General features: G+C 39.4%; 2 protein-coding genes across 12 annotated transcripts in view; one reads left to right on the top strand and one right to left on the bottom strand.

The window, feature by feature from the left end:
- Positions 1-5238, top strand: part of Pgm3 (phosphoglucomutase 3) — an 18257-nt gene extending 13019 nt beyond the window's left edge. The window contains exons 10-13 of one of the 2 annotated variants that reach the window (XM_021205947.2): positions 931-1044; positions 1814-1936; positions 3100-3273; positions 4244-5238. In XM_021205947.2, coding sequence (XP_021061606.1) covers positions 931-1044; positions 1814-1936; positions 3100-3273; positions 4244-4333 — 501 coding nt within the window. In that variant the 3' untranslated portion in view covers positions 4334-5238. The remainder of the gene's footprint in view (positions 1-930; positions 1045-1813; positions 1937-3099; positions 3274-4243) is intronic. The other variant, XM_029542733.1, reaches the window with a different exon arrangement.
- The window catches only part of Dop1a (DOP1 leucine zipper like protein A), a 92061-nt gene continuing 74424 nt past the window's right edge, over positions 5017-22653 (bottom strand). For 7 of the 10 annotated variants that reach the window (XM_029542723.1, XM_029542724.1, XM_029542725.1 and 4 more), the window contains 10 exons: positions 18561-18670; positions 18144-18293; positions 17960-18021; positions 15511-15663; positions 12648-12784; positions 12098-12153; positions 10793-10957; positions 9193-9322; positions 7725-7775; positions 5021-5638 (listed from right to left, as the gene is read on the bottom strand). In XM_029542723.1, the coding sequence (XP_029398583.1) occupies positions 5333-5638; positions 7725-7775; positions 9193-9322; positions 10793-10957; positions 12098-12153; positions 12648-12784; positions 15511-15663; positions 17960-18021; positions 18144-18293; positions 18561-18670 (1320 nt within the window). In that variant the 3' untranslated portion in view covers positions 5021-5332. Of the gene's footprint in view, positions 5639-7724; positions 7776-9192; positions 9323-10792; positions 10958-12097; positions 12154-12647; positions 12785-15510; positions 15664-17959; positions 18022-18143; positions 18294-18560; positions 18671-22653 lie in introns of all 10 variants that reach the window. The other 3 variants (XM_029542729.1, XM_029542730.1, XM_029542731.1) reach the window with 1 other exon arrangement.

The raw sequence follows: 22653 nt of genomic DNA, 5'->3' as shown, positions 1-22653 counted from the left end.
AAAAAAAAAAAAATGTTCACACTTCTTATAGGGAACAGTTCAGTAGCTATGATGAAAAGTTTCCCTAGGCCTAAAGTATATATAAACATTTCTTAATAGAGGACTATTATGGAAAAAAAAAGTCAAACATAATTCACATACTCTAGAAGTCACTATTATAAAGAGTATAACTACTTTTTAGATTTTTAAGGTTCAGATTTTATTTAAAAATCTTTATACATCGCCTCATTTCATGAATAGATTTGATGTAGACATTAGAATATTTGAATGTAGTTTAAACTAGTCTCTTTACTGTTTCCAATTTGCTTTTAGAAGAGCCAGGAGTATAAGGAGAAAGAGAATTTGTTTCTATAAAATGCAACTAAAATATAACTTCTGCACTTAAGGGGAAGCCCATTCGGTTTGTGTCGAATCTGTTCAACTTTAGTCACTGTAAAGAAAATGGATATGTCTTTCAGTAAACTTTACAAAAACCAGCTAGCCACCCTTGATCTTATTTTACCAAGAAGTGTCTATTTCCTCGAAGGGTTGAGCACTGTGTGCTAACCTCAGTACTGGCCTTTTTAGGGTGACAAAAGGATGGTTGTGGCATTTCAGAACAATGCGTATTTATGGTGATGAGTCTCTGACCCTGTGTGCTGTGCTGATGAGTGCAGTGAACTCTTCCAAGGTGCCCACTGCACAGTCAAGATGTGCATGGAGAACAGTGAGCTCACACGCTTTAGTGTTTGTCAAGCAGTAGTGCCCGCTTTTAAGTTACTTTTATAATCCATGAACTGTTTCCTTGGTAATACCATTTGTGCTCTGATTTAATCTTAATATTGATGGCAGACATAAGGGTACCATTATCTTTACTTCAGTTTCTCCAGATTCTCTAGGAATGGAAGGTAACCTGGAGTTTGTGACTGACTTCATGTGCTTCCACTGCAGGCACTGTTCAGTGAAGCAGTTGAGGGGAAGATAAGACGACTAGCCCAAGAACTAGAAGATGAAAAAGGAAAAGCAGCCAGGATGCTTGCGAGCATCATCGACTTATTCAACCAGGTCAGAACTGGTGAGCTGTCTGTGTATGAGTTAACATTAAGACACGAACAAAGAGTTATGGAAACCGTGGGAAGTTCTAGCTTGGCGGTTTGTTTCTACCAGTGTTGTCCACACTTGAGACTTAGACTAGAAATGGAACATTTTTATATGCCTCCTTTTCTTGATATTTTATCAAGAAAATGTTGTAAGTTCAAGTATACTTAGTAGCTACTGAGTTAATATCTTGTGTGTAGCTATCTTTTCAAAGACAACCTCAGGAAAAATCTGTAACATTTACATGTTTGAGCAAGGTACATTTATAAGTCAATGGAAGAGCAACATCCAAGTCCAGAAAGACAATGGAATCTGAGTGTCTGGTTTGGATTGGCCATTTTATCTACCTTGCTTTATAATCATTGCAGTAATGCAGGAAGCAAGGTTATTTCCATTTTAAAAATGAAACAAAAGCTAAGAGTTTGGCTCTAACTTCAAGTGTATCTTGAACCAAAGCTCATTTTCTCTTTTAGTGCCATCAAGAGATCTACTTAAAGTATTTGAATCATAGGATGTCAGGACTGAACCTTTATCTGGTTTATATGGTTCTCCTGAGTTGGTTTAATCATCTTACCTGTCATTGTTATCATCTTCCATATTGTTGTGTATCTCCTCAGTGCTTGAGTTAGTTACTGCTCTCTGGTTAATGCTGCACAGCTTGTTTTTCCAAGGGGGACAGTATTCATATGGGATTTACTTAAGGCTGGCTTATATGTTTTCTTCCCCAATCTTGCAGGCAGCTGGAGATGCTATTTCTGACATGTTGGTGATTGAGGCTATCCTGGCTCTGAAGGGGCTGACTGTACAGCAGTGGGATGCTATTTATGTCGATCTTCCTAACAGACAACTCAAAGTTAAGGTAAAGAGAGTGTGAAACCACCTTTTTGAACATAGCTCTTCTTCCAGTCTTCCCATACCAAGTGTTTCCGTAGTGGGTTATATTTCATTATGTGTACATTCTACTTAGGAAGTAAGGGCTTATAACAACTGTTTTCTTCACACTTTAAAAAAATAAGTTATTCTATACTCCCACTTTATAGAATGGGAGGGGTTATGTGTGAATTTGTATCACTTAAAATATGAACAAATTTTTAACAAAATCACAAAAATTATGTAACCAGCTTAAACAGGTTTCTGCTTTCCTGTTCCCTTTTTTCCACATCCAAGTCCATACTATTTTGAAGCAAAACCGAGATCAATAACCTTATCATTTTAACTGAAAATGTTGCTTTGGAATTAAGTTTTAGCTTACATTCTTTTTTTGAGACTAGGTCTCATGCAGCCCCAGGTAGGCCTCAGTCTTTACGCTCCTAGCTGAGGAGTGGAGCTAGCGTGAGCAACAGAATCTGTGTACACTAAGGCAGAGAATTCTCTGAACACATGTCAGATGAGCCCATATTTCTATCAGTCTACACACTCTTCAGCAGAATTCGATGAGAGATAATTAGAATTAGGAAAGCCAGAGCTCAGAGCTGAGGACTTGCCTTTCGTACATCTAGGAGATTCTTAGCACAGCTCTTATAACTTGTTTACGGGGTATAAGTTATCTGATCAGTCCTGGCGCTAGACAGTAGTTACCGCCATTATCTTAATGGCAGCCCCGAGACAGTATGTGGAAATGTTCTGTTTGGCTAAAGGTAATTTTTTGTATACTAAAGAATTTTTCTTTAAGTAGTTGTATAAATGTTTAAAGTTGCATGGCACCCAGTAGTGGTGGGGAATGCTTTTAATCCCAGCACTCAGGAGGCAGAGGCAGGCGGATCTCTGAGTTCAAAACCAGCCCATTCTATAGAGCAAGTTCCAGGACAGTCATGGATAGAAACTGTCTTGAAAAACTAAAACTAAAACAGGAAATTTATTATTACAGTTTCTCCTCACCTGCTCTGGTGTTTCCCTGCTGCACACTGTAGTATGGTAACCTGAAATGCCAGTCTGTTACTCTGTGGGCAAGGCTATTTAGAACAGGTTAAGCTTTTGAAAGTGAGTCTAACATAGTAACACATACAACATGTTTGTGCTCAGGTCGCAGACAGGAGAGTTATTAGCACCACGGATGCTGAAAGACAAGCAGTCACTCCACCAGGACTCCAAGAGGCAATCAATGACCTGGTGAAGAAGTACAAGCTTGCCCGAGCTTTTGTACGGCCCTCTGGTACTGAAGACATTGTCCGAGTATATGCAGAAGCCAACTCACAAGTAAGCTGGCATCAATCTATTGAGTTGAATGGAGGAGGAAGACAGGCAAGGGGAAAACACTGTTTGTGTTTGGATATCACTATGGCTTTTCTCTGAGATCTGTAAATACAGCCCCTTAGTATATGAAGATTGAAAAATTAATGAGTTCAGTGGGAGGTCCATTTGACACCCCTTTAATTTGTTCCCAGTGTTCTTTATTGCAGATTCTTGAGGGTGCGTTCTGGCTGTGCAGGAATAACTAATAAATCCTTAGTTTAGTCTGACAAGTGCTAATTTTAATGTATTACAGATTATTCTTTTTCCTCTTTAAAACTGTAGTTTGTAGAAGCAGCCAGTTTTAGTATTTCCAAACCAACTGAATGCTTGCTTTTTTTTTTTTTTTCTGGACTTCGGAATTACTTTTCAAATCTTTCTCTAGAAGACATTCTTATTACTCTGTTTCTGCATTTTCTGCAATTTTCTCATTTGTTCTTTATACTGTGGTTGAATGCGGACTCAGGAGATATCAACAGTTACTTTTTACATGGCAATGAGTATGTGATGTAAATTCTAAGAATTATTTAGGGAGGCTTGGTTTTTTTTTTTTTTTTCTTTTTTGGTTTTTCAAGACAGGGTTTCTCTGTATAGCCCTGGCTGTCCTGGAACTTTGTAGACCAGGCTGGCCTTGAACTCAGAAATCCGCCTGCCTCTGCCTGCCGAGAGCTGGGATTAAAGGTGTGTGTCACCACTGCCCGGCAGGGAGGCTTGGTTTTTAAGTTACTTAATTTTGGAGTAATTTATAAACTCAAGAGCTGAAAATCTTATTTAGAAGAATCCAACCCATTTTAAATATGGGCTTTGGACCTTATTACTGAGAGATGAAAAAGAAGTTATTTGAATACCTCTGTGAAGCAGTCATGAAGCATTCCCTAGAACAGCCAGAAGTGGATGCAGGCGCTGTGTCTCTCATTTAATCTTTTGTGATTTGCAGGAAAGTGCAGATAGGCTTGCCTATGAAGTGAGCTTGGTGGTGTTCCAGTTGGCTGGAGGCATTGGAGAAAGACCACAACCAACTTTCTGAAGATAAATTTTATATTCTGGAGAAGTGGACTTCTAAAATGTTTCTATAACACTTTATAATACTGGCAGTACTAAGGCATTTGTAATCATGACATTAACATGTCATGCATGTTAATGAATTATTTCTAGATATGTTTTTAAATGCTACCAGGAAAAAAATGTTTAGAAGCTCTAAATCTTAGACTTGGAAATGAAGCTTACCTCTGATTTTAATCTGTATTAAGTTTTAATAGTTCAAGTGTCATTATTTTTACAGGGTATGAAGTGAATTCATGAAGGGTATTGGGAAATTAAACTTTACTACCAACTAACTCTTTGCAGCACCTTTCGATTGCTTACCTAACCAAGATGTTTTGTAGCACTGACCTACCTGGTTCAGATGGGGAGATTTCGTATGAACCAATTTCCCATGCGGATCTTAATGTGAGGAAGAATGACTGACTTGTTTGCTTAGCAGCATCAGAACTGGCAGATGGCCCATCTTTCATTGTACTGACAGAGCTCTGTTCTGTGCCCACTAGAGTGTGTGGTCCAGGCTTCAGCTACTCTTTAGTGCTCAAGGAAGGGACACAGTTCCATCTTATACAAGAAGCCTCTGACAACCAAGTGACCATTCTGATACTAGGACATTATTAACCACAGAAAGAAGAAAAACAACACAATTAAATGAGGCTTGAGACCAAGCAGGAAAAAAGAAAACATGGTGTGTATTTTGCAGGTTTAAGACAACCCAAGACAGTGAAACAATGGACTATATATGCAAATATAGACCTCATAGGCACCATCAGTATGAGCCACCTATATATTTAAACTTGATTCAGGCCACATTCAGACATAAGCTCTTATTTACAAATATTTAAATTAAATACAACCTGAATAATGCTTTGTTACATATACACATATATATATATATATATAAAAGAAAAAGAAACTATACAACTCAGCAGTGTGTTTTAAGTATTACATTTCCACTTAAGCTCTGGAGAAGCACTGGTGGTGGTCAAGTCTTTATGACTCCTTCCAGAAAGTCCTTTTCGATCATCTCTTCAATTTTTTGCCTGGCTTTGCTGGAAAAGGCTTTGTGATTCTCCAGTTTCATGTCCTTGTTTGGGAAGGAGTTTGAGTAGAGGACGGGGCTCCCTGAATGTCCTCCACACCGGCTTGTGACTTTGCTATTGAAGACTTGGCTGAGGACATTGAAGAAAGGCAGAAGCTGCTCCATGTTGCGCATGGTGCAGAGGGTCAGCAGCAAGTGCCCTGGCTCCCAGCCCAGTGTCCTCCCCGAGCAGTCTTCCTCTGGGTTTTTCTGCAAAAGACAAAAAGGAGTTGCTACTAACGGTAATGTATGTTATGTGAGAAATGGAGACAAATGCCAGTATCAAGTCTTCATTGCAGACTTGATGAAGGTCCACTGGTTCTGAAGCCTTTTAGTGCCATTTGCTAGTTTCCTATCAAGGCACTCTACTACTGTTTTGTAGTCTTTGACTAGATTGCAGAGGCGACTTTAGTTTAAATGATCCAGGACAGACAAAAAGATTCATAAAGCTGAGGCTGTCCAGACTCTAGAGCTCTTTATGCCCTTTACTGCTCATAAGCAATTTATGGTCTAAATTTGCCATAAGGTGGTCACAGGGTTATAGTGTATACTTATTGTCAGTACCTTAGCACAGAGAGATGTGGGATTGACCTAGACACAGGAGGGCAGCTGGCCCTTGAGTGACAGGACCTGGGCTATGTACAGGTTCTGCCCTTTATTCACTGTGCTGCACACAGAGCACTCTTGATAACATGGCAAAAACTTTTCTTTTGCAGCCAGGAAGTCAAATGAGAATGTATGTAAAAACTGTCTACTAAATACCAACACTAATAATTTCTATATATTAAGACAGAGTTACTTTAAGTTGGATGTGGCAACACATGGCTTATAATCCTAGCACTTGGGAAAATGAGGCAGGAGAACCTTGAGTATAAGATATAATAATAAGATCTTGCCTCAAAAACTGCACTAAATGATCTCTGTTTCTTGGTTACTTTAAGAACTCAACCAAGAGACACCAACAGCTGCAGAAAGGACTGAATGAATTGAAGGTGTTTGCACTTGCAAAATCATATACTTTACAGCCCAACAGGAAAAACATAATGAGAATAGGAAAACCAGGAAGGACAAGTCAGCTTGTTATATTCATTCACACACAGTGTTCTCTTGGATCTTGCTAAGAAATTGACTTTATCTGGTTTTCTTTTTATCAGTTTCCTGAGGTGATCCAAGGCTATTTCTTTATTATGGTCTTAGAGATGAAAGCATTTTAACACTGAACTATACCATCCGCCTATTTGCTTTAAAATCTGAAGGAAAACAGGTTACAGTAGTAAGTGCCATGAGTAAGCAAGAGGTTTAAAAATGAGAAATAGCGGGTTGGTGAGATGGCTCAGTGGGTAAGAGCACCTGACTGCTCTTCCGAAGGTCCAGAGTTCAAATCCCAGCAACCACATGGTGGCTCACAACCATCCGTAACAAGATCTGACTCCCTCTTCTGGAGTGTCTGAAGACAGCTACAGTGTACTTACATATAATAAATAAATAAATCTTAAAAAAAAAAAAAATGAGAAATAGGGGCTGGAGAGATGGCTCTGCTTGTGGACGTTGTACATCGTGGTGCGCACTAGGCTCCGCACCACGATGTACAACGTCCACAAGCAGTGTTCATCATTTAAAAATGAGAAATAGCGGGCTGGAGAGATGGCTCAGCGTTTAAGAGCACTGACTTCTTCCAGAGGTCCTGAGTTCAGTTCCCACTGACCACATGGTGCTCACAACCATCTGTATATGGGGATCTGATGCCCTCTTCTGGTGTGTCTGAAGACAGTGACAGTATACTCATACATATAAAATAAACAAATCTTTTAAAAAATGAGAAATAGCTGTTGCTTAGTTTATTTATAAGCAATGATTTAGCCTCCAATCTAGATGAAAGGATAACCATGGACTTTCATTATCAACAAATGCTGTCACACAGTTTACCATATTGCCTCTAGTCTCCTAAAAATCAAATCAAATAAATTTATCCTGAAAGAAAGTAAATGATGCTTACTGCCTTTATAGCTAATTTTGAAATACAAGACAATCATGGTAAAATTAATTTTTATATTCCTATGGAGATTTTCCTTTAAAAGTGTGAACCTTCCCTCACAGCTCTGAGCTCTTAACCAAGAAAAGCACACGTTTCAGTGGTCTTTTGTTCTTATGTACCTGTCCTCCATACTAAACCAGACACCTCCACATAACCATTTCCTCCTTTGACTTCACAAGTCTACAGGTGGATATGCCTTCCTTCCTGTTTACCTCTCGTTGCTTTTGCTGCCATATCATATGCATCAATAGCCACCCTCACCTGATGCTTGGCCATCTCCAATCCCTCCAAAATCTTAAAGTCCTCCTCGTCCTGTGGAAGGAAAGAGGAGAACTCATAGCCTTTGTTCCAGTAAAAAGTAGGTTTGGCCATGAAGGCCTTGTTTAAGGGATCGGGATGGGAAGATACTTTCTAGTGCAAACAGCTGTCTTAACTGTGGGTCATTCTGGAGGATGTCAGAGGGCATGGGCCTAGAGTCCCATGAATGTTCACTGTATCTGATTTCCTCCTCAAATCCTGTGATAAAAAAGGGAAGGTTTTGTCCTTAAATCCTGGATGGACTTTTGGTCCATAACTTCGTCCTTTTATTTGGCTCCTAAAGAAGCAAGTCCTTTAAGTAAAGCTCCTAATTGCTTTCTTCCCTTTTGCTCTGTAGAGAATCATACAGCTTGATTACTGCTGAAACAAACCGGTGTGAGTTCACACAGACCTGGTCTCACATGAGCCCTAACTATACGTACTGGGAAGATTCTGCACTGAGGAAATGGCAGGTATTAACAAAGGCCCAATGGTGTACATGCCATTTTCATTTACCCCTCTGCTTCAGGGCAAAGATTGGCAGGTTAGCCTGATCCTTACTTAGTTATAAAGGATTCAAGGCCTGTATAAACTACAGAATTTAACTTCTACACTTTATTCAGGAGACAGATTTTGGTAATTCTCATTTTCTCTTGATTTCCTCCATATAGATGGTTTTTTAAAAAATGTTTTAGACATTTGTGTTTTTGAGTTTCTCCACTAACTTTCTGATTAGTAGTCAAATTTAGTAGATGGCTTTATTCTCAGCAGTATTTTTAAAACTACAAGGAGCAGGAGTAGGGTGGATATGTAAAACTGAAACATGGCATAACAAGAGTTACAAAATATTAGGAAATATTATTAAAGAAGTCTATCGAGCTAATTCAGTTTTGATGAAGTATTCTGTCAAGTTTACTAAAACTTTAATATGTGTTGATCTTTTCATTTTCTGATTCCCTTTTTGAGGCTAATCTGACAGGTTTGCTCTGCAGTCACCCCTGAGCACAGCTCTCGTCAGTTCACATCTATGTTCATCAACCTGAATCTGAACACACTAAACTCTCAGGTTTGTCTCAGGATTACTTACAAGCATTGGTCCCAGTGGTTTTACTCATTTTGAAAGTAAGAAATTTAAAAATGATATTAATAAAGATTTTCTTTATCTTTTTTTAAAATTTGAGTATGACAGATTTCTTAAAAATAAATCTTCAAAACCAAGAACTTATTTTCCAAATAAACTTGATAATGTTCTTAGTTTTACAAGAAACATTTAGTAAATGATTTACAAATGTAACATTTAATATAGCAATTACTTAATAAACATTTAGTGAATGACTCATGAATGTAACATCTACTATTAGCACAGTTACAGAATACACAATAAAACAGAAAACAACAATAACATAATAAGAACCCTCCTAAACTTTGGTACCTTTGCCCTTTTCCGAAGAAGTTTTGCTAGTCGAACCACATATGGCTTAAATTCTCGCTGATGTATGCCCTGCCTTCTGACTTCTAAGCCTGAGTCATCTGAAGCTTCAGGAACAAAGGCCCATCGGTACCTACCAGTGGGGGAAGGCTTACATTAGTAACACAGCACACACTGTCATCAAAGTTAAGCTGCATCTTTTAGTGCAAAGACCATGGCCCCAATACATGCAAACTCAAGAGCCAGCTGAGCCAGCTTTACTCAGTAAAAGCAGAATTCATTATTTGAAGCTGAGTGGTGGTAGTATTTGCCTTTAATCCCAGCCCTCGGGGGAGGGGGCAGAAGCAGGGGGATCTCTATGAATTCAAGGCCAGCCTGCTCTACAAATAGAGTTCCAGGACAGCCAGGGCTACACAGAGAAACGTTGGCTCAAAACAAAACAAAAACAAAAAATACCCCAAAACAAAACTAACTATCCCAGAGTTATAATAGGAAAACTTGTACTCATTACCATTTTACTCATTAGCAAAATCAGCATTAAAAAATGTTTCCTCTTTCCCTAATAGAATATATTGTGTTGCTGTAGTGACTGCATCAAGCTTGCAGTCCTTAGTCTCTTCCTGACTGGTAGTCAGGAAACTCAAAAGGAAACTGCTATGTCTGTACTACAACAAAGTTGATTATTCCAGCATGTAAAAGTATACTAGAAGGAAGACTTTGCTTTACAGGAACAGTCAGTGCTGCTAGACTCTTGTACTGTATGTATCTTTTCAGAGAGTTTATGCATAGAAAAGCACATATTCTTGGACTCAACCCTCTGACTTTCAGAAACAAACTGCTACCAAAGTCACACAAGGGCTGTGGGTGCTTGCCTGGTGTGCTGAAGAGCCCAGCACTAAGACAGCTCCACCAACAAATAAAAGCAGGCACAATTGCTGTTTGAACTATCTTGGAGCTTCTTATCATTTTTAATTATGCTTTCTTCCACATTACACAGCAAAGATAAACTTTCTAAAATGTAAGCCTAATAATATCACTTAATCTGTTAAATGCTTCAGTGGCTTCACATTATCTTACGTTACATCTATACTCTTTTTTTTTTTTTTTTTTACAATGCTTTACATAGTAGAGTCCCTTTGTAGCCTCTCCTTTCAACACCAAACTCCAGCAGTACAGATCTTTTAACACCTCAGACAGATCAACTCCAGTTCTGCCTGTCTTCATAGTGAGCATCTAACTCTACACCATCTCTGTTTACAACTCCTTTCTGGACTTGTTCTGAACCTCAAAGTTGGCAGCAATCTTATGCTCTCCTCATAACATCCTTCATGTACTTGGCTCTGTCCCCTTCACTAAACTTATAGCTTCTGAGTCTGCACCCCACTGCCCCAAATCTAGGGGTACTCTAGCTTTTAAGTGATCGGTCTGGGAACATATCCACAACAACCATTTAGTGCTAGTAACTGCTGCTCCACTCTTTCCAATACAGAAAGGTTTTAGTGGAAACTTATGAATACTTCAACCTACACAAAGAACTTTAGGTTGTACATCAGTGACCAAATATTTTGAAAAATATCCATTTAATATCCTTGCTTTTACTTACATCTGAAACTGAGGAAGATTTTCAGAGGGCAATGCCAGAGCCAAATCCAAAAACTTGCAAGCAGAGAGATAGAGGTTTAACCACCTCTGGCTGTTATATGATGTGGAGAAGCCATTACCTCCAGTATAGGTTGTCTCCAGACCAGCCGCAGATGGCCCCGACGTCCTGTAACCAGACAGTGCTGTCATCAGCAAAACCTTTGGCTCACAGGAGTCCTGGAAATGCTAAAGACCAACTTGTCTGTTCCACAGCCATACTGATGAGCAGGAATTAGTGATCACAACTACATTGTATTTTGAAAACTTTACTCTTCAGACACTGTATCTATCCTGTTTATGAGGCAGAGTTTCTCATTAGCTTGGAGCTTACCAAGTAGGCTAGGTTGGCTGGACCGTAAGTCCCAGTGACCAGCTTGGACCACTTCCTCAAAGCATGACTGCAAATGTAGGAACCACTCTCACCTTTTTCTGTTTTTATTCTCTGGGTAAGAATGTTGGGCTCTACACACACACACACACACACACACACACACACACACACACACACACATCTCTGGTGTTTGTAGGAGTCAAAAGAGGTTACTGGATCCCCTGGAACTGGAGTGACAGATGGCTGTGAGCTGCCACGTGAGTGCTGGGAACTGAACCCTGGTGTTCAGCAAGAGCACAAGAGTTCTTAACTGCTCAATCATCTCTCCAGCTAGCACACCTAGACATTTACATGTGTTCAGGGATAGAACTCAGGTCCTCACACGGTAAGTATTACACACACTGAGCTAGCTACTGTACACGCAACTGGGAACATTCTGGAAGATCTATGGATACCCTGGTCACAGGTTACCTGCCATACTGGTTTTATTATGTATCCCAAGTTTTAGAGACTAGATCTAAACTTCCAAAACTAACATGACTAACATGACTGATGTAGTTGAAATAACACTAAATTATATTAAGTGGATTCTTTGTGTAGAGGCTGACAGCCATAAATAGTGATAATTTAGTCTATCATGTTTCCTGACTAAATACAATTATATTCAAACATAAATAATGGAAATATTCATTTTGTAAAGATTTTATTTTATGTGTATGGGAGTTGTGCCCACATTTCTATCTGTGCACCATATGTCAATTTCCTTGGAACTGTAGGTACAGACAACCCCATGTGGGTGATGGGAATTGAACCAGGTCCTCTGAGAGAGTTGTCAGTGCTCTTCACCATTGAGCCATCTCTCTAGCCCCAAATAATGGAAGTGTGTGGATAGTGGGGTGTCTAAACTCTCCTGAGTAACTTCAGGTAACACATTACCGTGAAATATCTTCATCAGCAGTGAGCTCCTGCTCCATCAGTAAGAACACCTGCACCTGGAGACAGTGAAGGACATGGTCACTTTCAAGTGGGTATGTCATTTTTTCACCGTAGCTCTGGTGGAAGTGGGGCTTGGGAGGGTTCACTTAGGAAATCTTCCCAATCTCTGATGTCAGCTTCACTGTAAGTGTGCTGTACTTGAAGAGGAGATCTGTCTTGCACAGACTAATGGTACAGATCAGCTGTCTCTCAGCGGGGCTATAATTGCAGGGGCCACTAGTCCTGTTGGCTGTGACAAAGCCAAAAAGGTGCCAAAGAGACCAAGCTTTAAACCGGATGAGACATGTAAGGGTTCACAGGCAGTTGGTTACCAACACAATTTGAGGCATAAGATACTTAGGAGCACGGAATCTGACTTGTTCTTATTATTTTCAACTTCAGACATTGCCATGAACTGGTAATATTGAGTTTAGTTTTCACCTAAAAAACGTTTGGTAGTTAGTCACATTGTTTTTCAGTTTATATTTATAACCTCATAAAACTAACTCACAAGTTCTGTGATCATGGTAGGCCAGAGTGAGGTGAGGTGTTGTGGAGACATTCTTAAAAGTAACACTCTGAAAAACAGGAACACTTGAGAGTGAAGGGTCGGCACCTGGGGCAAACGGAGACTCTCAACCAATCTCTCTGAAAGAAACATAACATATTTTCAATGCCTAAGTAATTCCAATTATTATAAAACTTAATGTCTAGTCTAGACAGAAAAAACCTCCAATATTTTGCAGGCTGCTTCTTTCATTAGAAGTTGAGGAGTGTACATATCTAATAGAAAAATCAAGAATTTTCTTATTAGATTCAGTAGATTCTATGATGTAGCAACTATAGACAGAATAAGAAAATGGTACTGGTCCATGAATTATATTTTGAATAAAGATTAAATGCAGACATGAGGGAGTTAGGCATGGAATCCCAGGACTTGGGAGGTTGGTAAGCAAGAGCATGTGCTGGAAGCCAGCTATACTATAGAATGAGACCTGCCCTCAAAACCAACCCAAGCCCAAGCCAACCAAGCAAGCAGCCAGCCTGACTCACAGACGACTCTGTTCTATAGCTGAAACTAGGGACACAGAGTCAACAGAATCAGTTTCCCATGAGTCCTTGAGGTTAGAGGCTGCACATTAATTCCTGAGTTTGGTGATGGGTGGAGGTATTTAGTGGCTCAGAGTGATGTATCCTTTGGACACAGTCATGAAAGTTTTCAAGACACACACACACAACAAGATTTTTTTCCCCCTAGTTTTATGTTGCTTACATTGTAATAAAACTTTGAATTGGTACTTAAGAGCTATAAAAACTCTGTATTGTCATTTTAAGTTCTGGGATATCAAAAGATCAAGTATTCTTCAAGGGATTTTCCTACCTATCCCATGGAAAGAATCTATGTTTTCAGTTGTTTGTGGAAGAGTTAATTAAGGAACAGTCATGACTTTACTTGGAAACTTAAGCATGTCAGATGTGGTTGCGTGTAGACAAGAGATGGCCTGATGACAGTTGTTTTTCACTGTCAACTTGAATGGAGTAAGGAATGCTTAGAGCTGTGTGTCTGTGACTCCATGACATAAATTGTACCATCATGTTCTGTTTGCATTTGTTGAAAGTGGATTCTGAGAACAAGTTCTGAGACTCCACTATGCTTATTTCACATTTCCTTCAAAGTTCCCTGTTCTGGGACACGCTGAGTACCCAACTCTATGACACAGACAAAAGAGAAAGCAGACAGCAAAGGGTGTTGAACAACACCATATCCTTGGGCACAGCTAGAAAGTAGACTATTTGCAACAGGAGTTACTGTTGTTTAAACCAATGTATAAAATGTCCGTGTTGGAATGAGAGACTGGAAGCTCAGCCATGAAGAGTCGGTTTTCCCTCTAACCACTTTTCTTTCAGTGGGATCTGTCGCATGGTTTCCCTAGTCATTCCTGATGGATGTTGTTGCAGTTGCGTGATTTGATGTTACTGTTGTTGTTAGTTTACCTAGCTGGGTTCTTCCTTGGACGCTGCAAGGGTCAGAGGATATTTTGCTGCCCATCTGCTGTGTTTATATACTGCTTACAATTTGTTCTACCTGTCCTTGCTGCATACTTAATAAACTCACTCATTTGAAAACCAAAGTACAGCTACTGTAGACCATTCTCTACAAATAACTGAATGGACTTACAGAAAAGAACAACATGTGGGTCAGTGACAAAGGAAAGATCTGTCCTTAACATGTGTGTGTGTATGTGTGTGTGTTTTGTTTGTTTTTTAATGAAAAAGCAGTGTGTATTGTGCCTGCCTTCTTTTCTTTTTCATTCAAGCAAGTACTGCTGTTGCAACTTTTTAACATTAGATTCCAGTTTCTTTTTGTTCCTTTACTTAGAAGCTACCTGGGGTTTATTTTTGTGTGGCATAGGAAAGAATCTCTTTTATTTCCTGGAGTAAATTAGTACTCTATTTTGCTTTTGACTATTTTAAGTAAATTGATAAAATCAACTGTCTAGAGATGCTATCCTTTCTCATTTTCAAAGACCCATAGAATGTATTTATAATATACAGCTTATTCTATTTGTAAACTCAGAAGAAATCATAAAAGACTGACTGTGATCCTGGCTTGGAATAATAGTGTAAGGATAATTTTAGGTCTAAAGTAAACATCCTGGCTGTACACACTCAGGTACACATCCATGCACAATTTCCTGGTTATCCAAGTCACATCTGTGCTTAGAGAGACACGTGGACTTAATACCAGGCATGTTTCAGGGAGCTCGGGTGCCTACAATTATACTGTGTCCATGAAAGCATTCATCTTTTTAGAAAGGGCAGTTATTGTGTTCTCTGCTTCTTCAGTGTGCAGATGACCACTGTTGGAATACTTAGCCCCTGCTTTGTAAGCCAATCCAATAAATTCCTCTTCTAGAGACCCCTGTCTGCAGCACAGTTCCAAATTATACATACAAATGGTTGTGACTGGCAATAATTCCTGGCTCTTCTTTATTTTGCTCTCTTGTTTGTATTTCTTGACCTCTTGTCCACAACTAAAACACAGTAATACACTTGCCTAGAGTAAGACAGTCACTAACTGAATTTGCTGTGAATTTTTCTGATATTTGAACCAAACAATAAACCATAGATCATGTTTAGAGTAAGACTTTCAAATTCAGAGTTGATTTCTTTTACATAATGAAGCTGAAAATGTTTCAGTTATGTAATAATGTCCATCAACCCACACTTGGTTTATCTCAACCCAAATTAAAATTTAGTAAAGGTATTTTCTGAGAAACAACAGAAAAACAAAACACCCAAACCCAAAATAAATATACCCCAAATCCCTATAATTCAGAATAGAGAGAAGATAAAGGGTTTTAATTATTTACCTTGTATATCTGGAAGGTACTTTTGGTACTGGTCAGTTTCACTGCTAAAAATGGCAAAGGCCAATCTTTTGAGCAGCATGGCTCTCTGTTCTAGCTCCACATCCCGATTTGCAAAAAGATTGAGAGAACTGCTCTGGGCCACAGCTACTCGAGCTATAAAAAGGAAGGGAAGCAGAAGGCCAGCTAGTCATCTGAAAGTGATCGTTTCTTATTTAGAATGAGTAAATACCCCATGACATACACACTGAGGAACAGGGCAAAGCACCTCGACCTTTCTTTGGTGCAGAAAAGCTATAGACAGTTTGAGCATACACACTTAGGATTGTGAATTTTAGAAGGTAAAATAACCAATATTACCATTAATAAAGCTGTGTGTTTAAATCTTCTATATTACTTTAAAAAATAATTTCTGGAGAGACGAAGCTGGTCTGATTTCCTAGCCTTTTTTTTATATTGAGCTCCTTGCTCACAACTTACCTGCTATAGCATATTGTCTTGCTGGTTATGACATGAACTCACTGAATTTGTTCTCGCTCCAAAAATCACTTTGTAATTTTGTTTCCTATGCTGGAAATTCCATTTCTAGGAAGGGCTGGCTCCCTCAGTTTCATATGCAATATGAACTCTTTGCTGTTGAAATTCATTACACAATACTCCATTTTATTTCCTTTACAACCTCACTTCCTAATTTAAAATTTTTATAAATGTTAGCATAGTGCTTGGTCCACTGTCATCTTTCACTGAATATTTGATGAATGGAGAAGAGACTGAAGGAAAGGTAGTTCAATGACTGGCCCATCTTGGGATCCAGCTCATGGGGGAGCACTAAGGCCTGACACTATTATTGATGCTATGGTGTGCTTACAGACAGGAGCCTGGCATGGCTGCCCTCTGAGAGGCCCAACAAGCAGCTGACTGAGATAGATGCAGATACCTATACACAACCATTGGACTGAAGTCAGAGACCCCTATTGGTTGAATTAGGTGAAGGATTGAAGAAGCTGAAGGGGAGGGTGACCCTATAGGAAGACCAACAGTCTCAACTAACAGGGAGCTCCCAGAAACTAAGCCACCAACCAGGCAGCAAACACGGGCCGCTCCAAGGCCCCCTGCACAAATATAGCAGACGACTGCCTGGTCTGGCCTCAGGTGGAGAAGATGTGCCTAATCCTTGAGTGACTTCAGGCCCCAGGGAAGGGGGAGGCCTGGTGTGTGTGTGTGTGTGTGTGTGTGTGTGTGTGTGTGTGTGTGTGTGTGTGTGAGAGAGAGAGAGAGAGAGAGAGAGAGAGAGAGAGAGAGAGAGAGAGAGAGAGAGAAGTACCCTATTGGAGGCAAGGAGGAGGGGGAATGACAGGAGGAACTGTGGGAGGGGGGCCCAGGAAGAGGGGGCAATGGCTGAAATGTAAAAAAATAATAATAAAAAACCCACATAGTAATTTTCTAGACTATTTGCAACCTGAAAATGGTACACCTTTTACTGTAAAAGTCATACAACAGGTCAGCTGACACAGTATCCTATGAACATCCACATCCTGTGTATCCACTTGCCTCTGAGCTGGGATGGAGCTGAGGTTAAGTACTTGCCTAGCATGCATGCAGCCCTGCCTGGATCTGGTTTCTAGCACTATCACAAACAAAACAAAACAAAACAAAACAAACAAACAAACAATAGCTGCAAGAAAACTAGATGAGGTAACATGACATCCTTTTTCCAGATAAGAAAGCTACTGTGGGATACACAGTACAGACTCAGAATCCCAGTAAGTACAGTTCAGCTTAGTAACATTTTTTTTCTCTTTCCTTTTCTGTCCCCCACTTCTCTTTACTGAAGAGCCACAGCCACAGCAATTTAGAGTACACTCTTAGAGTTTAGATCCAATTGCCTACATTCAGTCTTTTATCGAATCAATGATTATTGAGTGCCCATTATATGCTGGTAATGAGACTGTGTGCAGAGAAAATAAAAGACAGTTTTCCTTGCTATTAAGTTGTCTTCAGTGAGGTTTGTATTAGTGGTACCCATTCACTGTCTGAGATGAGAGATCTCATCAGGGACTTGCATGCATTTATATCACATCTTTACTCTTACTCACACCTGCATTACTCTCTCATCCTCAGTCACCAGTTCTCTTCATTTTCTACATAGCTCTCATTCTATATCTGTGCCTTGGGTTTTGTTTGATTCTGAGCTGGTCTGGAACTTTTGATCCTTTTGCCTCTGTCTCCTAGGGGCTTGCATTATAGCTGTCCTTTCCCACAATGTCTCATAACTTTAAAAAATCTATATAAGGGGAAACATGGGATGCTTGTCTTTTTCAGCCTATTATATTTCCATAGGAATCTGTGTTTAACTTGACAAAGAGCTAATTCAGTACTTTTCAAAAGAGAATAGTACATAGGAAGGATGAATGCATAAGAAAAAAGCTACTTGGGCTGACACAGTACTCACTCATCAAATCTCTGAAGGTTGTCTTATCATGTGTCATCAGGTTGTCCATGATTGCTCTCCAGCTGAAAGACACAGGATTATCTTATGCAATTAAGATTCTACTCTTATTAAGGGCTCCTACCTTTGCTAGACAGTGACTGATGTGAACAAACTGAGGCGTGGAAGTGAAGAGAGGACTACTTACTGGCTAACACAGGAAGCATCCATCTGAAAGAAGCTGGGATCCATAAAAAGGTCAAAGGCTTCTTTTTTCCAGGCTCTCCGTGTATACTGATACCCACTAAGACTGCTGAGCAGCTGGACACAGGCTCGGTAACTAGGGGCATTATGTGCACTGCACAGAAAAAAATACATTAAACCATATGATATTTCACTTCAATCATGATCTTGAGTTTATGTGTCTTCACATTTACCTCAGATACTGACATGGAAACAAGAAACAGAAGTCACCATAAGAAAAGTGAGACATGAAAAGATGTAACCATTACATATAAGTCGAGGTAAGAATAATATTTTCTAGTTGAGACCAACAATAGCAATAAGGGTACAGACTTTCTAACAGAGTGTGGTTCAGCTGAAATCTACTGGAATCGTATGGTACCTGTGATTTCGGAGGTAGGGCACAACATAATGCATAATGTTTACAAGTAAAGGGATAACACGCTCTTTTTCATCGCTGTAGAAAACCATATCCAGAAGATGAGCCAATACCTACAAAACAGAAAAAACAAGTTCATCTACATGCTAAAACTGGGGCCGAGGTGGGTATTGATTCTCAACTTGGAAGGAACCCAAAAATACTTACAGAAAGGAAAATCTACACTGAGACAGAGAAGTATAGAAACATTCAGGACTCTTCTATATGAGTAAAAACCGACCTTCAAGTCAAACTTCAGATTCTCTTTCCCAGACAGAGTTAAAAAGAAGCTTAAGAAAACCTAGAAGTTATGGGCTCTTCACATCCCAGTTCAGTCAATCAAAAGCTATACACTGTCAGTCATGCTTCCTACCCTGTGTAAAGACCCAGCATCCACAACTGGAAGGGGTAAAATGTGACATTATGGCCATATAAAGCTAAAATCAAACCATGTGGATCCCAGATGTCCTGAATTACAAAGGTTCTTTGTGGGCATTTTCAGGAACTTTTACAGTTATATCACAAAAAGGCATAAATCAAGGTAATTATCACATACTTTGCTGGGGGAAAGTTGGTAATAGGTTACACAGCAAAGTATAGAAAACTCTTTCCCCACTTTCTCCTCTATTAGTTTCAGTGTATCTAGTTTTATGTGGAGGTCCTTGATCCACTTGGACTTGAGCTTTGTACCAGGAGATAAGAATGGATTGATTTGCATTCCTCTACATGCTGACCTACAGTTGAACCAGCACCATTTGTTGAAAATCCTGTCCTTTTCCCACAGTCAATAGGAAAAAATGGCAACCAATACATTGGAAAACGATCTTTACTAATCCTACATCCGGTAGAGGGCTAATATCCTATATATACAAAGAACTCAAGAACTTAGACTCCCGAGAATCAAATAACCCTATTAAAAAATGAGGTACAGAGCCAAACAAAGAATTTTCAACCTAGGACTACTAATCAAATGGCTGAGAAGCACCTAAAGAAATGTTCAACATCCTTAGTTATCAGGGAAATGCAAATCAAAACAACCTTGAGATTCTACCTCACGCTAGTCAAAATGGCTAAAATGAAAAACTCAGGTGACAGAAGATGCTGGCAAGGATATGGAGAAAGAGGAACACTCTTCCATTGTTGGTTGGGTTGCAAGCTGGTACAACCACTCTGGAGATCAGTTTGGTGGTTCCTCAGAAAACTGGACATAGTTCTACCTGAGGACCCACGAATACCACCCCTGGGCATATACTCAGAAGATGCTCCAACATATAATAAGGAAATATGCTCCACTATGTTCATTGCAGCCTTATTTATAATAACCAGGAGATGGAAAGAACCCAGATGTCCATCAACAGAGGAATGGATACAGAAAATGTCATATATTTACACAATGGAGTACTACTGAGCTATTAAATGCAACAAATTCACGAAATTCTTAGGCAAATGGATGGAACTAGAAAATATCATCCTGAGTGAGGTAACCCAATCACAAAAGAACACACATGGTATGCACTCACTGATAAGTGGATATTAGCCCAAAAGCTCAGGATACCCAAGATACAATTTACAGACCATATGAAGCTCAAGAAGAAGGAAGACCAAAGTGTGAGTACTTTGGTCCTTAGAAGAGGACCAAAGTACTCACAGAAGCAAATACAGACACAAAGAATGGAGCAGAGACTGAAGGAAAGACTGCCCCACCTGGGGATCCATCCCATATACAGTCACCAGACGCAGGCACTATTGTGGATGCCAAGAAGTGCTAGCTGACAGGAGCCCGATACAGCTGTCTCCTGAGAGGCTCTGCTAGAGTCTGAGAAATAACAGAGGTGGATGCTCACAGCCAACCATTGGACTGAGCATGCGATCCCTAATGGAGGAGTTAGAGAAAGGACTGAAGGAGCGGAAGGAGTTTGCAAACACTTATGAAGAACAATATCAACCAACTAGACCCCCCAGAGCTTCCAGGGACTAAACCACCTAATGGAGGAGTTAGAGAAAGGACTGAAGGAGCGGAAGGAGTTTGCAAACACATATGAAGAACAATATCAACCAACTAGACCCCCCAGAGCTTCCAGGGACTAAACCACCAGCCAAGGAGTACACATGGAGGGAACCATGGCTCCAACTGCATTTGTAGCAAAGGATGGCCTTGTTGGGCATTAATGGGAGGAGAGGCCCTTGGTCCTGTAAAGGCTCGATGCCCCAATGTAAGGGAATGCCAGAGCCAGGAAGCAGGAGTGGGTGGGTGGGTGAGCAGGGGGAAGGGAGAGGGAATAGGGCTTGGGGGGGGGACTGGGAAAGGGCATAACATTTGAAATGTAAATAAAGAAAATATTCAATAAAAAATAATTTCAAGGGCTAAAAAATAAAAAGTTTTAGAAGTGACCTGAAGTCATTGTTAACTTTAAGGTTGCGGGATGCTAGAGATCTGTTCAGTGTAATTCAGCCCAAAAGTTTTATGTGATAGAGGATGATAGGTATGACCCAGAAGTGGGCAATGAGTGGCTCCTAGAGGGTCTAAAGATAGTCCAAAATAGTATAGTATGGAATCTGCAACATTTTAACTCTTCACAATGAACAAGTTCCAATAAGTCAATCAACCTTGTAAAATTCTCAATACAGTGTCCACTCGGCCAATCTTCAGATCCCAATACATTTCAATTCTGATAATTTTTGAGCTTCAAGTCCTATTCAATTCCTTTTTGCTGTTTAAAATTTAGTTTATATTAAATGTAGGGAATACTGGGTTCACTATGGCACTTCCATACACACATGCAATGTAACTTATCATACTGACCCATTACTCTTACCTGTTCCCTTTGTCCCTTTCAACATTCTTTTACTTTATTGTCCCATTTTAAACACCAAAATTCCACAAGACTTATAGACTCTGTTGTGAGAATAACTTAGTAGACTTAACACAATAATCTCCAGTTCTACCCATTTTTTAAACAAATGGCATATTTTCATTTTTCATGTCTGAAAATAACTCCATTGTGTATATATACAACATTTTCTTTATCTGTTCATTTACTGATGGGAATTCAGGCAAATTCTGTAATTTGGTTACTCTGAATGTGCAGCAATAATTATCATGAAGGTATCTCTGTAGTGATTTTGATTCTGTTGTAAATACCTAGATATGGTATAGAGGACTCATATGATTTGTAATTTATCTGAAGAACTCCTCCCAACAGGCATATTAGAGAGACACTTGCACAGTTTACAGTAGTAAAGTTATGGAACCAACCTAAACGTTTAACAACAAAGGAACAACAACAACAAACAAAAAGAAAAGAAAATGTGGCATCTATATACAAAAGACCATTTTTTAACCATTAAAGCAATGAAGCTATGTCATTTCCAGGAAAACAGATGCAAGTCAAGCAAAGTACATTAAGCAAAGTAAGTCAGTACTAGAAAGATAAATTCTATTTGTAGTCTTTGACTTTAAACAAGTACATAAACTTATGAATGTATGACATGAAAGTCAAACAAAACTCTCAGGAGGAACAAAGGTACTAAGCAGGGTGGGATGGAGGCGGTAGGGGTTAGGAAGAGGGGAGAGAGGTTGGGATATTCTTAATAAATAACATATACTTATCTGAATATGTCTTTATGTAACAGTACCATGAACAATAAGAAGACACAATGAAAAGTCTAAGAATTTAAAAACACAAATACTACAAACTTAGGCTTAAACTTAACCAAAGAGATCAAGGACCTCCACAACAAAACCTCTCAAGCACTGACAAGAGGAATCAGATGGGGCACTAGAAAACAGAAAGACCTGCTGGGTTCATGGATTAACAGTGTTCATACTGTGAAAACCGTCACAACACTCAAAGCAATCTGCAGATTAAATGCAATCTCTGTCTCGATAGCCATGTCATTCTTCAGAGAAACAAACAAAAAAAATCATAAGAATACTGAGCAAAAAGAGCATAGCTGATTTCAAACAGTATTACAGAGCTACAGTAACAAATCCAGTATGGTAAAGGCATAAGAACTGACCAGATTATACATAAGTGACCCTAAAAAGTCCACCAGA

Source organism: Mus pahari, chromosome 10, assembly GCF_900095145.1.
Source record: "Mus pahari chromosome 10, PAHARI_EIJ_v1.1, whole genome shotgun sequence".
Lineage (NCBI taxonomy): Eukaryota > Metazoa > Chordata > Mammalia > Rodentia > Muridae > Mus > Mus pahari.
This window is presented reverse-complemented; position numbering and strand designations above follow the sequence as displayed.